Source organism: Syngnathoides biaculeatus, chromosome 6 (genome assembly GCF_019802595.1).
Source record: "Syngnathoides biaculeatus isolate LvHL_M chromosome 6, ASM1980259v1, whole genome shotgun sequence".
Taxonomy (NCBI): domain Eukaryota; kingdom Metazoa; phylum Chordata; class Actinopteri; order Syngnathiformes; family Syngnathidae; genus Syngnathoides; species Syngnathoides biaculeatus.
In genome coordinates, this window is record NC_084645.1 from 7,999,928 (window position 1) to 8,018,423 (window position 18,496).

General features: G+C 42.0%; 1 protein-coding gene across 1 annotated transcript in view; it reads right to left on the reverse strand.

Annotated features, from left to right (window-relative positions):
• Window positions 1-18,496, reverse strand: part of tango6 (transport and golgi organization 6 homolog (Drosophila)) — a 42,728-nt gene that overhangs the window by 2,031 nt on the left and 22,201 nt on the right. The window contains exons 12-17 of the mRNA XM_061822956.1: window positions 18,142-18,285; window positions 15,210-15,701; window positions 10,426-10,483; window positions 10,136-10,294; window positions 7,263-7,414; window positions 6,949-7,062 (exon numbers count right to left, since the gene is read on the reverse strand). Of these exons, the coding sequence (XP_061678940.1) occupies window positions 6,949-7,062; window positions 7,263-7,414; window positions 10,136-10,294; window positions 10,426-10,483; window positions 15,210-15,701; window positions 18,142-18,285 (1,119 nt within the window). The remainder of the gene's footprint in view (window positions 1-6,948; window positions 7,063-7,262; window positions 7,415-10,135; window positions 10,295-10,425; window positions 10,484-15,209; window positions 15,702-18,141; window positions 18,286-18,496) is intronic.

Below are 18,496 nucleotides of genomic sequence, written 5' to 3' on the forward strand. Positions count from 1 at the left end.
TCTCTCACTATTTTGGCATTTAATAAAATTTCATTTTTTTTGGTGATCCTGACTGATCTCAACAGGTTTAGAAGAGACAAAAAAGTTTTTGCACGTTTTGTAAACCTCTGGCTTCCACTGCATTTAATATAAACACACACTTCAACTCGTTTTAATCTGAATGAATCTTATCTTTGAATAAAAGTATAATGAACCTCAGACTGAGATGGGAACTGAGCTCTGCTTCAAATAGCAAAAATCCACAATAAAATCCACTCCAAAAAGTTTGTAATTTTAGAGCTCCCAGCTCAAAGAAATTCACTTCCAGAGCAATTTGTCAAAGTAATTAATTTTCACATTTTCAAAATTCCGTCAAGTACATGACCGCAGGTCAGTTATCGAAGTGTATTATGGAACAAGATAGAAAGGAGGTGGTGGAATTTGAGGAAGGAAGAATATCGTGTGGCCTTTCAGAAAGGGGTGAGACAGGCTCGAGATGGACAGGATGAGGTCCCGGAAGACTGGAATACTACAGCCAAGGTGATTAGAGAGACGGGCAGGAGAGTACTTGAGGTGCCTTCTAAGAGGAAAGGGGAGAAGGAGACTTGGTGGTGGAACCCCAAAATACAGGGCAAAGGAAGAGGTGGCGAAGGCTAAACAAGAGGCATATGACGACATGTACACCAGGTTGGATACGAAAGAGAGAGAAAAGGATCTCTACAGGTTGGCCAGACAGAGGGATAGAGATGGGAAGGATGTGCAGCAGGTAAGGGTGATCAAGGATAGAGATGGAAATGTGTTGACTGGTGCCAGTAGTGTGCTAAATAAATGGAAAGAATACTTTGAGAAGTTGATGAATGAAGAAAATGGGAGAGAAGGGAGAGTTGAATCGAAGTTGAATGACCAGGAAGTGGCAATGATTAGTAAGGGAGAAGTTAGAAAGGCATTGAACAGAATGAAAAATGGAAAGACAGTTGGTCCCGATGACATACCAGACATGGAAGCAATTTGGTGAGATGGCTGTGGAGTTTTTGACCAACTTATTCAACAGAATACTAGTGGGAGACAAGATGCCAGAAGAATGGAGGAAAAGTGTGCTCGTCCCCATTTTTAAGAACAAAGGCGATGTTCAGAACTGTGGAAACTATTGAGGAATAAAGATGATGAGCCACACAATGAAGATATGGGAAAGCGTAGTGGAGGTTAGACTTCGGACAGAAGTAAGTGTCTGCGAGCAACAGTATGATTTCATGCCTAGAAAGAGTACCACAGATGCATTATTTGCTTTGAGGATGCTAGTGGAAAAGTACAAAGAAGGTCAGAAGGAGCTACATTGTGTCTTTGTAGACCGAGAGAAAGCGTATGACAAAGTATTTCTGGCATGCGCAAGTCTGGTGTGGCGGAGAAATATGTTAAAATAGTACAGGACATGTATGAGGGCAGCAGAACAGAGGTGAGATGTGCCATTGGTGTGTCAGAAGAAATTAAGGTGGAGGTGGAACTGCATCAGGGATCCACGCTGAGCCCCTTCCTGTTTCCGGTAGTCATGGATAGGGTGCCAGACGAGGTTAGACTGGATTCCCCTTGGACCATGATGTTCGCAGATTATATTGTGATCTCCAGTCAAAGCAGGGAACAAGTGGAGGAACAATTGGAAAGATGGAGACATGCACTGGAAAGGAGAGGAATGAAGATTAGCCAAAGTAAAACAGAATATATGTGTGTGAATAAGAGGGGCACAGGAGGAAGAGTGAAGCTCCAAGGAGAAGAGATAGCGAAGGTGGACGACTTCAAATACTTGGGTGAATAATACAGAGCAATGAAGAGTGTGCTAAAGAAGTGAAGAAATGGGTCCAAGCGGGGTGGAAGATTTGGCAGGTGTCATCTGGTGTTCCGCTAGGATGAAGGGCAAAGTTTATAAAACAGTGGTGAGGCCGGCCATGATGTATGGATTAGAGACGGTGGCACTGAAGAAAAAACAGGAAACAGAACTTGAGGTAGCATAAATGAAGATGCTGGGGTTCTCGCTTGGTGTGAACAAGTTGGATAGGATTATAAATGAGCTCATTAGAGGGACAGCCAAAGTTGGATGTTTTGGAGACAAGGTTAGAGAGCAGACTTTGATGGTTTGGACATGTTCAGAGACAAGAGAGTGAGTATGTTGGTAGAAGGGTGCTGAGGATGGAGCTGCCAGGCAAAAGAGTAAGAGGAAGGCCAAAGAAAAGTTTGATGGATGTTGTGAGGGACGACATGAGGACAGTGGGTGTTAGAGAGGAAGATGCACAAGACAGGCTTAGATGGAAAAAGATGACACGCTGTGGCGACCCCTAACGGGACAAGCTGAAAGAAAAAGAAGAGCTGAAGTGACTATATGAAGGGGTAAAATGCAATAGATTTCTGACACAAAAAGAAAGAGTGGCTTGGCATTGCACTCAACACCAAAAAAAGAGCTCTCCTGCTCTGGTAAAAAAAATAAAATAAAATAAAAAAAATCCGACATCCGGCCAGGAAACTTCAAGCTATTTTCAATCACTGTGAAAGCCAATTTTGGTGAAAATACCATGCCAACCTTTCCTGACCACGGTCACGTGACCGTGGTCAGGAGACGGAAGGAAGACGTCTTCTCCGGGGCTGAGTCCGGTTGAGACTGTAATTTCCAAGAAGTCAAAGGTCTCCTCGGTTGACACAAGACAGTTTGACAGCCTCAGGGACAGTTGTGGTGAAGGATGCCTCCTGAAGTCCACAATCATCTCTACAGTCTTTATAAAAGTATTCAAAGCCAGGTAGTGTTGGCCACACCAAAGCTCCAGTCTCACCACTTACTGTCGATATGCAGACTTGTCACCCTCTTTGATGACGCCGATGATTGTGGTGTCATCTGAGAACTTCAGGAGTTTGACAGTCAGGTGCCTCGAGGTGCAGTCATTTGTGTTGAGTGAGAAGAGCACTGGGGAGAGGACACAACCTTCGGGTGCTCCAGTACTGATAGTGCAGGTGGATGAGGTGGTATCCCCCAGCCTCACCGGCTGTGACCTTCCCAGCAGGAAGTTGTAGATCCACTAGTATATGGTAGGCGAGACGCTGAGCTGGAGAATTTTGAAGGAGATTACGGACAATGATGTTAAACACAGAGCTGAAGTCCACAAACAGGATCCTTGCATAGGTTCGCTCACTGTTGAGATGTTCAAGGATGAAGTACAGACCTATGTTGACGGCATCATCTGCAGACCTGTTAGCTCAATAGGCAAACTGTAGTGGGTCCAGCTGGGGACCTGTGACACTCTTGAGATGGTCCAGCACAAGGCATTCAAAGGACATGACCACAGATGTCAAGGCAACAGGCCTGTAGTTATTAAGACCCGAAACTGCTGCTTTTTTGAAGACTGGTATGATGGAGCATTTGAAGCAAGTTGGTACTTCACACAGTTCGAGAGACCTGTTTCACACAGTTCGAGAGACCTGTTGAAGATCTTTCTGAAAACAGGAGCAAGTTGGTCTGCGGAGAGTTTGAGGCAGGATGGGGACACAAGGTGTGGGCCCGGCGCTTTGTTGATATTTTGTTGTTTGAAGATCGCTTCATGTCCTTTTCATGGATGTTAAAAGGTGAAGTGTTGTTGTTGTGTTCTACTAGGAGGGGGAGGGGTGTTGCTTGCAATTAGTGAGCGATTGGAATCCGTGCTAGACTGATTTGGAGTCATTAGTGCCAAGATGTTGTCAAAGACAAAAAAAAAAAAAAAGAAGAGGAGGGAACCGGATCCGTCGTCAGAAGAAAATGAGGAATGCACAGAGCCTACAACTGAGTGTAGGGACTATAACAGGAAAAGCTCAGGAGTTGGTTTACATGATGATTAGGAGAAAGGTTGTTATACTTTGCATCCAAGAGAGCAGGTGGAAAGGTATTAAGGCTAGAAGTTTAGGAGCAGGGTTTAAATTATTCTACCACGGAGTAGATGGGAAGAGAAATGGAGTAGGGGTTATTTTAAAGGAAGAGCTGGCTAAGAATGTCTTGGAGGTGAAAAGAGTATCAGAACGAGTGATGAGACTAAAATTTGAAATTGAGGGTGTTATGTATAATGTGGTTAGCGGCTATGCCCCACAGGTAGGATGCGACCTAGAGTTGAAAGAGAAATTCTGGAAGGAACGAGATGAAGTAGTTCTGAGCATCCCAGACACCGAGAGAGTTGTGATTGGTGCAGATTGTAATGGACATATTGGTAAAGGAAACAGGGGCGATGAAGAAGTGATGGGTGTGAGTACGGCATCCAGGAAAGCAACGTTGAGGGACAGATGGTGGTGGACTTTGCAAAAAGGATGGATTGACACTAGTGAACTCTTTTTCCAGAAGAGGCAGGAAGATAGAATGACCTACCAGAGCGGAGGAAGAAGCACGCAAGTGGATTATATTTTGTGCAGATGATGTAATTTGAAGGAGGTTACTGACTGTAAGGTAGTGGTAGGGGAGAGTGTAGCTCAACAGTATAGGATGCTGGTGTGGAGGATGACTCTGGTAGCGGGTAAGTTAGAAAGATAAAGGTAGAGCAGCGAACCACGTGGTGGAAGTTGAGAAAGGAAGAATGTTGTGCGGCCTTTCAGAAAGAGGTGCGACGGGCTCTTGATGGACAGGAGGAGCTCCTGGGAGGCTGAACTACGACAGGCAAGGTAATCAAGAGACAGGCAGGAGAGTACTTGGTGTGTCTTCTGGTGGGAAAGAGGAGAATGAGACTTGGTGGTGGAACCCCAAAATACAGGGAGTGATACAAGGAAAGAGATTAGCGAAGAAGAAGTGGGACAGTGAGAGGACCGAGGAGAGGCGAAAGGAGTACATCGAGATGCGACGTAGGGCAAAGGTAGAGGTGGCAAAGGCTAATCAAGAGGCATATGAAGACATGTACACCAGGTTGGACACGAAGGAAGGAGAAAAGGATCTCTACAGTTTGGCCAGACAGAGGGATAGAGATGGGAAGGATGTGCAGCAGGTAAGAGTGATTAAGGATAGAGATGGAAATGTGTTGACTGGTCCCAGAAGTGTGCTAAATAGATGGAAAGAATACTTTGAGAAGTTGATGAATGAAGAAAATGAGAGAGAAGGAAGAGTTGAAGAGGCAAGTGTGAAGGACCAGGAAGTGGCAATGATTAGTCAGGGGGAAGTCAGAAAGGCACTACAAAGGATGAAAAATGGAAAGGCAGTTGGTCCTGATAACATACCGGTGGAGATATGGAAGCAATTTGGAGAGATGGCTGTGGAGTTTTGACCAACTTATTCAACAGAATATTAGCGGGGAAAAGATGCCTGAAGAATGGAGGAAAAGTGTTCTAGTTCCCATTTTTAAGAACAAAGGCGATGTTCAGAGCTGTGGGAATTATAGAGGAATAAAGTTGATGAGCCACACAATGAAGTTATGGGAAAGAGTAGTAGAGGCTAGACTCAGGACAGAAGTAAGTATCTGCGAGCAACAGTATGGTTTCATACCTAGAAAGAGTACCACAGATGCATTATTTGTCTTGAGGATGCTAGTGGAAAAGTACAGAGAAGGTCAGAAGGAGCTACATTGTGTCTTTGTGGATCTAGAGAAAGCCTATGACAGAGTACCAAGAGAGGAACTGTGGTACTGCATGCGTAACTCTGGTGTGGCAGAGAAGTATGGTAAAATAGTACAGGACATGTATGATGGCAGCAGAACAATGGTGATGTGTGCCTTAGGTGTGACAAGAATTTAAGGTGGAGGTGGGACAGCATCAGGGATCAGCTCTGAGCCCCTTCCTGTTTGCAGTGGTAATGGATGGGCTGACAGATGAGGTTAGACTGGAATCCCCTTGGACCATGATGTTCGCAGATGATATTGTGATATGCAGTGAAACCAGGGAGCATGCAGAAGAACAATTAGAAAGATGGAGACATGCACTGGAAAGGAGAGGAATGAAGATTAGCCGAAGTAAAACAGAATATATGTGCGTGCATGAGAGGGGTGGGGTAAGAGTGAAGCTCCAGGGAGAAGAGATAGCGAGGGTGGAGGACTTCAAATATTTAGGGTCAACAATCCAGAGCAATGGTGAGTGCGGTAAGGAAGTGAAGAAATGGGTCCAAGCAGGTTGGAACAGCTGGCGGAACGTGTCTGGTGTGTTATGTGACAGAAGAGTCTCTGCTTGGATGAAGGGCAAAGTTTACAAAACAGTGGTGAAGCCGGCCATGATGTACGGATTACAGACGGTGACACTGAAGAAACAACAGGAAGCAGAACTGGAGGTGGCAGAAATGAAGATGTTGAGGTTCTTGCTCGGAGTGAGCAGATTGGATAGGATTAGAAATGAGCTCATTAGAGGGACAACCAAATTGATTCGAGAGAGCAGACTTCAATGGTTTGGACATGTTTAGAGGCGAGCAAGTGAGTATATTGGTAGAAGGGTACTGAGGATGGAGCTGCCAGGCAAAAGAGCGAGAGGAAGACCAAAGAGAAGGTTTATAGATGTGGTGAGGGAAGACATGAGGGCAGTTGGGGTTAGAGAGGAAGATGCAGGAGATAGGCTAAGATGGAAAAAGATGACACGCTGTGGCGACCCCTAACGGGACAAGCCGAAAGGAAAAAAGAAGTGCCAAGATGTTTTTCCAGTTTAGCTGCATAGTCACTCTTTGCAATTTTAATTTCTTTAGTCAGCAAGTTTCTCGTGCAATTGCAGAGGGCACTATCCCCACTACAATATGCAACCGCTTTGGCGTGGCAGAGTTGCCCAAGTCTGGCTGTAAACCATGGCTTGTTGTTATTGACAATTTACCATAGTTTCAAGGCTTTCAGAAAGAAAAGAAAAAACCTCATGTCGATAAAGAACAGTTCATAAAGTGAACATGTGGCTCCCAAAGAATGCCATATAGAAAATATGGAGTCATATTTAAAAACATACATCAAAGTTTGGAGAACATTTTATTGGGGGAAATGTGGTAAACTGCATTATATGCTGATTGTTTTTGCATACCTCGGTGGTTTTGTCACTTAGGCCTCGGAGCAGCAGGGTTATCACATAGACAGCAGCTCTCCTCACCTCTGCTTCCTTCTCTGTCTTTATCAGAGCTGTTAGACAGGAGCTCAGCTGCACAACACACAAGTTAGGCACGTCATTGCTATGATTATTTGCAACAATTCTTCTGCAATGTCAGCACCATTTCTTCAGCGAAGTGAGGATCTAAGACTGTACTGTAGTTGTATTTGCAGTAATGTTTAATGGGGGACATGCTATTGGTCTAAAAAAAAAGTGATATCTGTCCTCATATCTGTCGTATTTCCACTAACCTCTTGAGCCAGCAGACCGAGACCATAGTCCAGTCTCTGGCACAGTTCTGCCAGATTAGAGAGGCTGCTGGCCCTGACGCTTTGGTCAGGGTCTCTGGTTCCTCTCAGAAACCCCACCAAAAGGGACTGACCCAGGTAGGGTGCCAACTCCCCTGTAGGAAGGGGAGGAGGAAGAGGGCAGTGGGGTGAGGAGGAGGTGATCTTTACACCTGCCACAAACAGCAGTGCATATACACTGAAAACTGATGATGGATGCGGAGTAAGCAGATCTCGGTAGGACTTATAATACATTTTCGAACACATTGCTATATAGAGCGTTCTCCTCGTGCTTTCATGGGTTTTCTCCTGGTACTCATGTTTCTTCCCACATCCCAAAAACATGCACTGAAGGTTAATTTTACTCTAATTTGCCCATAGCTGTGAATACGAGTTCAAATGGTTGTTTGAATGTGCCGTGTAAATGGCTGGTGAACAGTCCAGGGTGTCCCATTCACTCATCCAGAGTTACCTGTAATAGGTTCCAGCAAGCCCGTGACCCTGGTGAGAAGCAGCATGGAAAGTGGATGGAGGGATGGATTGATTCCCACGCAGATGTAAATGACAAAGCCAGAATTTTTCCTTACGCGATACAAAAATCAATAAAGTGATGTTGAACCTTAGATTTTTTGAGAGTCTAGACTAAGGTGATGAAAGTTGGAGGCCCCAGAGCTCAGTGGTTCAAGCACTGGTTTGGTAAACCAGCAGTCGTGAGTTCGTATCTCACTGGGGCTTGTACTTCAAGAGGGTTTGCATTTGGAAGGGCATCCAGTGTAAAAACTATGCCAAACAAATATGAGCGTTCATCTGAGATGACACGCTGTAGCGACCCCTAACGGGACAAGCCGAAAGAAACTTACCATTTATACCAAGGTGATGAAAGTTGAGTAAGTCTTGATTAATACAGTGGTACCTTGACTTACTAACGTCTCTAGTAACGAAAAAAATTGGGTTACGAAACACCTCCTCGGAAAAATATTGTCTCTAGTTAAGTAGAAAAATTCAGGATACAAAAGATAAAAATAGATGCTTGATTCTCAGCCCCCAAATTCCATTGAACGTAAACATTCTGTATCTTGGTTTGTGTGGCACGATAAAGCGGCTCTCCCATTGACGTTAATCTTTACCCACGATGCTTTTCGTTTCCTTTGAACACTCGACTGTCACCGAAACACGCTAGCACTGTCACACACTGCGATTTATATGTAAAATGCGCTTCAACGTACGAAAAATGCAGGTTACGAAATTACTTCCAGAACAGATTAATTTTGTCGGAAGAGGGAACCACTGTATATGATATCATAGATGTTTATTTTCCATGTCAAACTCGCTGTGGTCACCTCCAAAGAAAATCTCAATCACTTATTCCCCCCATCATCTTCAGTTACACAGGCCCCACGACTCAAGCAATTACATTCAGACCCTTGCTCACTTGTTCAGTGAGGAAACTTTCATTGCCTCACAGGTAGTTGGAAATTGTAAAACTACAGTGGGTATAGAAAGAATTTGTACCTCCTTACATTTCTCACTTTCTATCATGAAGGGCATCTGGTAAAATTATATAAGTTCATTTTATCCCCTCATTAATGTACACACAGCACTATATATTGACAGAAAAAAATGTAATTGTCAAAATGTTTGCATATTCATAAAAAAGAATAACAAAAATATCACACAGCCGTAAGTATTCTGATCCTTTGTTCAGTATTTTGTAGAAGCACCTTTTTTCACACCTGGATTTGGGTATCCTCTGCAATTCCTCCTTGCAGTTTCACTCCAGTGGTGTCAGATTGGATGATGAATCTCATCATCTTTGAGATGAATCTACACATTCATTGGAGTCTGTGAAGACTGTTTGGTTGTACGTACCGATTGGACTTGATTAGGAAAGCTCATATTCATAACCAATTCGTCTAACATGTTTCTGGTAAGGTGAGAGGAAGCTGTAGTATACGGAAACAACCCACACAAGCACAGAAATGACATACTATCAAGACTTCCACGAAGGAAGGCTGGAGGGTCAGTTTTAAACTCAGGTCTGTGAAGCAGCCATGCTTACCACTATCCATTGTGTTTCCTTAATATATCCATGTATACTTTTTCAGATGGTCAAGCTAATATTCTTATAAAGACTGTTATGTGGTATAGAGGTCGTTCACCTACGCCACCGAAATCACGTGACTGGCCATATTGCCGGTCAAACAATGCATGATTTAATGCCAAGTCCGTTGAAATGGAACGAACATTTCTTATCGCACTACGTCCAGAGTTTTTTCTGAGACTGTTAAACATTTAGAAGGTGTATAGATGCATCAGCGGTATACTCCTTGTAATAACTGGTTAATCCCCAGTAACGGGAACAAAAACTTCAGGCCATAACTATTTTGGTGCATGAATGGGATACGAAATATTTACAACAAACTAATAGCTCGAGAATGGTGTGACGTTCCATCGGTTAGCAAGGTAACCTGTAATCATATGGCCATCAATTAGTTTTCTTCAGCTTTCAACCTCAAGCTCTCTTGTTATGCCTTTGTGTTCAGGTAGCTTTATGGTCAAAAGTGTACCGCCAACAATGGAATTGTTAGACACTTTTATTCCAAATATTATGGATATTAATTGACATAAAATTAAGTTTGGACATTTACTATTCCATTTCAGAAATTAATATACTTCTTAAAAGTGAATAGCAATTCGTCATGCTAATAATCCAATTTGGGAAATAATTTGTAGGGCTTTATGTGCAAGTATATCACTCGGTAAACAATGAGGGATATTGACAATAATTTTGTGAATTGGAAGCAATGATTCCAAAAAAATAATGCGATAATGCTCACCCATAGCTCTGCTTGCCCTCATTAAGACTTCTCCTATTTTAAGGCGAAATTCCAAGGAGCGGTCCATTTTGGATGTAGAGAGTGATGGACCATGTTGAAAGTCTTTTAAGAGCCTTTTCAGGATTCTCTCAGGATACGAATCAACCAATGAAGCAAGTCCTACAGATATTCTACATTAGGTTCTCTTATCAGGAATTAATGACACTTTGTTATTTACAGTATTATAACGCTGCATATCACACACTAACAACACACATTACATTTACAATCACTTAGGTAGGTTATATGACCTTGAACGGCTGACAGGTAGACGAAGGAGTCCTCATGTTCCAGGTTTTCAAGGAAGAGCTGGAAAAATGTCTTTATTAATCACCACATACTATTGCATACACTAGTGCAATTAATGCCAAAATAATAATCAAAATTTTTTATAATCAACATTGTAATCACGATTATTAGTCATGATTACTATTTGGTAGGGAGAATCTTAAATTTTACTACTTTTCAACAAACTATATCTAAAATATTTCAGTGCAAAATGATTAAGAATAAACAATAACTGATAATACAAAAATGTACCCTACAAAATTCTATAACCATGAACTAAGAAATGTGCTATTATGAAGTGCACTCATGAATTGCAACTTAACATAACAACTATAGTGAATGCATACAACACAATAACAGGTTCGAAGCACAGACTTTTCATTTGAACATCCCCATCAGTAGAGTGAATTGTCAAGGAAGGGTACGTCTCCGTTCTGCTTGTTTGGTCAGTTGTGTATCATCACAAACTGCAAAGAACTTGACTGTTGTGATTACCCTCCATATTTACTTTTGGAGTTATTTTACCGTGGTTAGGCCAGCGGAAAAGTTCAAGTCAAGGCAGCCACGACCATGATTGCTAGTACTACAGTATGTCTTACCTTGACATGTCAGCTCTGCTCCAACATGCTGAGAGGGCCAACTTCATAATAAAAAACTTCATATAAAGTGCCCTTAAAAAGGAACAGCAGGGTCAATGTTTTTTTTTTTTTTTGGGTGGGATAGACATTTGGTTTGCCGATCAAAAGATGAATATTAGACAGAAGTTCAGATATCCAACTTTATTTCATGGTAATGTATTTATATTGGTATATTGGTAATTATGTTTGTATGTATCTACATGCGTAATGCAGGCCTATGGAGGGCTGGTGGGAGCACAAGCCAGTGTAAACTGGAGGCCGGTCCCAAGACCGGAAAATTGCAGAGGGTTGCGTCAGGAAGAGCATGTGGCTGAAAATGGAGAATCAGTGTCCCTTTTATGCCAAAACAGTTTTACTACATACAGTGAAGAAAAGTATTTGAACAGCCTGCTATATTGCAAGTTCTCCCACTTAGAAATCATGGAGGGATCTGAAATTTTCATCGTAGGTGTATGTCCACTGTGAGAGAGTGAATCTAAAAAGAAAAATGCGGAAATCACAATGTATGATTTTTTTAATGATTTATTTGTGATATAGCTCCGAATAAGTATTTGAACACCTGAGAAACCCATTGTTAATATTTGTTACAGTAGCCTTTGTTTGCAATTACAGAGTTCAAACGTTTCCTGGAGTTGTTCAGCAGGTTTTCACGCACTGCAGGAGGGATTTTGGCCCACTCCTCCACACAGATCTTCTCTAGATCAGACAGGTTTCTGGGCTGTCACTGAGGAACACGGCGTTTCAGCGCTCTCCAAAAATTTTATATTTTGGTTTAGGTCTGGAGACTGGCTAGGTCACGGCAGAACCTTGATATGCTGCTTACGGAGCCACTCCTTGGTTTTCCTGGCTGTGTGCTTTGGGTCATTGCCATGTTGAAAGACCCAGACACGACCCATCTTCAATGGTCTGACTGAGGAAAGAAATTGTACCCCAAAATCTCACAATGCATGGCCGTAGTCATCCTCTCCCTAATACAGGTTTAGAATGACCATTGATAGAATGGAATGACCAAGTCAGAAAGAGCTACCCACTACAAAAATGCAAAATATATTTATATTTAAATATATTGAGGATTCTTTATGTGTAAATATATGTTTGTGTGCCTTGCACAACTGCATGAGACAATATTACACGACATAATTAACTTTGAACTTTTTTTGTAATTATCTGGGTTCACGTTGATGATGACTAAACACCATACGAATGAAAATGCACACCTGGGCTGTGTCACTCACGTCAGAGGATTCGTCCAACTGCAGTGAGAAACACAATCTCTGATGTCTTTCCACACAGCCATGGCTTCACAGCACCGTGTAACTGTACTCCTTCAAAAGCTGCAGAGATTTTATTGAAGATAATATTTCTGCCTTATTTTTAAAAGATTGGAACGAGTCAGATATGCCTCTTTTACCATCCCTCCATCTTGGAAGGACTTCTTATTAACGGTGATGTGACAAACACGGAAATGATGCTTCCGTGGCGGCTTTCGGTGTGGAACTATATTGTGTGAAAACTGACTGCTGTGTGGCCAATTGGGATTTTAGTTTGTTCACTTTTCTCATTCTCAGCTTGCTTTTCGGCGGAATGTCTGTGTCGTATTTTCCATAAACAGTTTGAAAATGCCACGGCACATTTCACTACATTGGCAGATGAGGCAAACATGCTTCGAAAATGACATTGTTAAAAAGTTTGCCGCATCCCCTTCCGTAAGAAAGTGATAAGTTTTTGTCTTCTTTACTGCAGCATCCATACTCATGTTTAAGATTTCTTAAGAGAGAGCTTAAAAAAGGGGGGAACGCACTGACTGTTTTCCTGTATTGTCGTTGTTTGCACATGCACGTTGAGCTAAAGTTAAAAAAAAAAAATACAGCTGATGTGTTTTTTTTTTAAACTCAGCACGCTTTCGCGATCGACGAAAACTGCCTCGCGATCGACGTATTGAGTACCCCTGATCTAAATAATTACAGGCCTGTTGCACTCACACCTGTGATCATGAAGTGCTTTGAGAGAGGCTGGTTGCAAGCCATATAAGGAGCTCACTTCCACCCTCACTCGACCCCTACCAGTTTGCCTACAGAAGAAACTGGTCCACCGAGGATGCTAACACAATTGCTCCAAACATTGCACTGAGCCACCTGGAACGCCAAGGGAACTATGTCAGGAGGCTTTTCATAGACTTTGGTTCAGTCTTTGATACCATGATCCCAGGTATTTTAGTTAAACTCTCCCTCCTTGGACTATCTCCTTCCATCAACTGCTGGATTAAGGACTTCCTCACAAACTGTCCACAGTCTGTCAGACTTGGCCCACACCTCTTCCTCAATCACCTTCAGTACCGGGTCCCCCCAATGCAGTGTACTAAGTCCTCTGCTATACCCTCTGTACACATATGACTGCATACTAGCCCATCCCAGCAACTCCATTATCAAGTTTGCTGATGATATCACATGGATCGGGCTCAGTCTACATCATGGACAAACTCACTTGGACTGTAAATACCACTGCGGTGGTGAAAAAGGCCCACCAGCGACTCCACTTCCTGAGAGTGCTCAGGAAAAACAACTTTGAAGCTAAGCTGCTGCAGGCCTTCTACAGAACCACCGTGGAGAGCATCTTCAGATACTGCATCACAGTGTAGTATGCTCGATGCACAGCAGCGGACAGGAAAGCTCTGCAAAGCGTGGTCAACAGTGCCCAGAAGATGACTGGCTGCTTTCTGCCCGCCCGAGAGGACATTGCCAACTAAGAGCCACTAATATTGTAAAAGACTCTTCACATCCTGGTCATCACCTGTTTAACCTGCTTCCCTCTGGCAGAAGGTACAGGTCCCAAAAAACACCGACAGACAAGGACAGTTTTTTCCCCAGAACCATCAACTCCTTGAACTAAAAACCAGTGAACATAACAGTACTGTTATGGAATATGCTGCAACAGCACTTTTTGTGCATTTATTTATTTATTTTAGCAATAACTGTGCCTTGATGTTTTTTCTGTTGTTTCTACCTAAGATGTTCCTCGATTTTTATTTTATTGCACCTTGCACATTCTGGAGAACCACTCAATTTCGTTCTATGGACAGCATATTATGACAAAGGCTTTTGATTTGATCGATATGAACGCGACTTGGGACGTTGTGAGGCAATGGCGAAAATACTTTTAAAACAATTCCAACCCTCATTTCCACTGACACGCTTTCCCATATGGAAGCAGAGTCTGGGGTCTGTGAGGAAGGCTCTAGTATCACAGGGGTTGAGGTCACTGAGGTGGTTAAATATCCCCTTGCTGGCTAAAATGCTCCTCGGTGACAAAGCCCCCCGGGTGCATTAGATTCACCCGGATGTGTCTGGATGTTATGGGGGTGTCTGTTTGAGTAAGTTTGCGTGGGCATCGAGGACAGCACCTCTGCATGGGAAGACAGGGGTGGTGGTCGCCTTTTATTGATACAGGCTGTTCAGTCTCTGTATGACCAATCTCAGAGTTCGGTCCGAATTGCAGGCTGTTAGTCAGATTGGTTTCCGGTGAGGGTTGGACTCTGCCAAGGCTGCCCTTTGTCACAGAATCCATTCAGAACTAACCCTTATGGACAAAATGTCTTGGAGCAGTCGAGGCGTACAGATGGTCCAGTTAGGTGGTCTCAGTATTGTATCTGACTTTTGCAGATGATGTAGTTCTGTTGGCTTCACTAAACCATGATCTCCAATTCTCACTGGAGCAGTTCAAACACATGTGTGAAGAGGCTAGGATGAAAATCGACACGTCCAAATCTGAGACTATGGTCCTTAGTCGGAAAAGGGTAGAATGTCCTCTCGGGGATGAGATCCTGCCCCAAATGGAGGAGTTCAAATATCTGGGATCAAAACTGGTATAAATGTATTAAAAACAACACCATTAAAGGGAAAAATTCCCAGATTACCCCCAAGTACAAGAGGAACCCAGGATTATGACATGGAAAAAAGCAATCCATAAAATTACAAGGATAGATAGATCATGCAAGAAGATGGTGTCAACACACTACACACACAACTTCAAGCTGCTGTTACTTTTCTTTAAAAGGGACATGAATTCATCTCACTGACTAAATTACAGAAAAGCAAAAATAGACTACTCACAGTTAGGACTTTCTCCTGGGCTTGCACAGTTTCTTTGTCTCTGGAATGAATCATTTTGGTCAAATTCCTCAAGGCAAATGCTCTGGTAGGAATATCAGGGTCACATGCCTCGAGTAGCAAATTAGAAAAGGTCTCAGAGGAACATGAAATGTCAGGTGCCACAGAGTCCCCAGAGCATTCTGGTTGTTGGATACGCGATTGTTTAAGGTTGTTGACAGATAGGGATAATGGAGGACAGGGGTGTGATTTATTTGGTTCAATCTTGTCTCTTTTTTTTGAAGGCAAATTGTTGCTCTTGGGGAAGATCTCATTGTCTTTCAAGCCTGGGGAAGCACAGTTTGTGAAGTTATCAGGTTGGTAGGCACCATGGGTAGCAATGACTGCTCTCAAATTTGAGGCCAGTTCCTTAACAAACAGCTCTGGGTGTTGCTGGGACAAAGTTCCAAGTGGCTGAAGCAGTCGTGACATGGAGGAGTAGACCTCAGCACTGAGCTGTAGGTAGAGAAAATTGGACAAGAGGTTAGGTAAGGTCAAGGCCCACAAATGCATATTGTGAAGAGAATATTTTATATAGGGTTATATATATTTTTAAGTATAGTAATTTCTTGACATGCAATCTGTGTTACATCAAGATCAGCCTCATTAATGGCATTAAGGCCATTATTTGAAGAACAGAACAAATGATGACAAACATGCTATACATTCTCACTTTATATAAGAATTATGGATACATATATTGCATTATAAATGAGTACTGGATGCTTCCCTTTTAGTAAACTATAGACCAATCTGTAATCTCGCTTTCACAGCAAAGATTGTTGAGAAAGTTAATTTTATTAAACGCAGCAATTTCTTGAATTAAAATTGACTTTTTGACAAATTTCAATCAGGTTTCCGAACTCATCACAGTACACAATCTGCTCTTATTAAAGTGCTATACGATATAACATTGAATACTGACTCAGGAAAGGTTTTGTTGGATCTCTGTGCAGCTTTTAATATGGTAGATCTCAATACAGTATATTGCTAAACAGGTTGGAAACTGCAAACAGGAAGGGGCTCAGAGCTGATCCCGGATGCAGTCCCATCTCCACCTGAAAGTGGGCCTGTCATGAAATGAATGATTTTTGGTACATTATTAATGAAAAACCTACAGCAAATATGGTCCCATGTGTTTTTTTCCACCACAAAACATGATTTTGACATATACAGCTTTTTGTAACTCCCGCCATGAAAATACTCTCAGGGATTTGTTTTCAAGATGAACCAGGAAGTGACGTAAAGGACAGCGGCGCCCCCTCGTGGACTCGTTTGTTTCCATTAGTTTTACCTCCGAGAAGGTACCTCGTTATTGCTTCGTGTTAGCCAAAATGCCGGCTCATTGCATTGCTGGACATTGCTTGAACACTCGGGAGAATGGAATTACCCTTCATAACTTTGAAAGAGACCCTGTTCCTGGTGATTGCACAGGTGCAGAGGATGGGAGCTTTGTGGGTTCCAAATAACAGGTAAATTTAAACCCTGCTCCTAAACATCTAGCCTTACTACCTTTCCACGTGCTCTCTTGGATGCACAGTATATCAACCTTTCACCTCATCATATAGAACATATTGAGAGTGAAGGCTTGTATTTGCCAAGCAGACCAGATAAACTCATCCATGCTTTTATCTCAAGTGGACTTCACTACTGTAATGGTCTTCTGACTGGGCTCCCAAAAAAGAGCATCAAACAGCTGCAGCTTGTTCAGAATGCTGCAGCTTGGGTTCTGACCAGAACAAAGACCATATAACTCCAAATTTAAAGTCTTTACACTGGCTTCCAGTCATTTTTAAAATTGATTTTAAAGTTCTGCAACTGGTCTATGAATCACTAAATGGTTTCAGTCCTGAATAAATAAAAGAAATGGAATCCAAACACAGGAGGGCTTTGAGATTGACTGACCCAGGTCAAATAGTGGAGTGGAGAGTCCAAGGGAAACATGGTAAACCAGCATTTAGCTATTGTGCTGAAAAAAAAAAAAATTGAATAAGTTACTAATAGGGGGGACGTTAGCCCCGAGTGTGAGCAATTTTCAAATCAAGATTAAAAATCCTTCTTTTTTCTCATGCATTTGAGTACTTCCACTTTTCAGTGATATTTCTTGCACTAAAAGCTGTTTTAATTGTACTTTTTATTTTAAAATGTTTTTATGTATTTGAAAGCTTTTAATCATGTAAAGCGCATTGAGTTGCTTTGTGTATGAAATGCGTCATACAAATAAATTGACTTTGGCTTTCTTTCAATACTAATCGAAGCAAAGCAAATTTATTTTTCAGCACATTTCATACACAAGATAACTCAATGTACTTTATAGGATTAAAAGCATTTGAATGCAAAGAAATAAAACAGTTAAAACAGGAAAAACATTAAGAAAATGACAAAATATATTTAAAGGAAAAATAAAGGTACAATTAAAAACTGCATATAGTGCAAGAAATATCATTAAAGAATGGAAATACCCTAAAAAGCATGAGAAAAAGTTTTTAAACATGGGTTTAAAAACATTCACACTTGGTGCTTATGTCACCTCTGTTGGCAACTTATTCGATTTGTGTACAGCATAATAGTGAAATGCTGCTTCATCATGTTTTGTCTGCACTCCACTATTTGACCTGAGTCTGTCGATCGATCACTCATTACTACAGTTAAATGTTATGTTGACTGTTCAGATCCAATGTGGTGGTGTGTAAAGGTAAAATCATTGGACTCTAATTGTGCAAATAATCCTATCTATGTTACACGGCATGAAAGCAGGCCCTTCAACAACTGAGAGTCACAACATACAGGTTTACAATGGAATGTACCATATGTAAGACAATATAGTATTTGTTTTGACTGATTACACCACATAGAGTAAGTAATATGAAAGATACTAGTTCTCAGAACTAAGTACCTGAGGTCCAGATAGCAGAGTTGCCACCAGGCCCATTCCCATACTCAGGGTTTGGGTGTCTACTGGGTTTCCAATAATAATACCATTTGCTTGAACCAGACCGATGCATCCCCTCTGAAGCAATGCCACAATGAAGTCTACCACCTGGAGAAAGGACATAATGAATGAAATCAAATATGGTCTCTGGTCTGAAAAAATTCAACCTCTTGATATGGCATCATTGAAAATAGGACAGTCATCAACTTGCAGCAGCTAAGATGCACCAAATGATTGTGGAAAAATGAGAAGTATTAGAGAAACCTTAACTATTATAAAAAGATCCAGAGGTCAGCGGCCAAGAAATAAGTTGATCCAA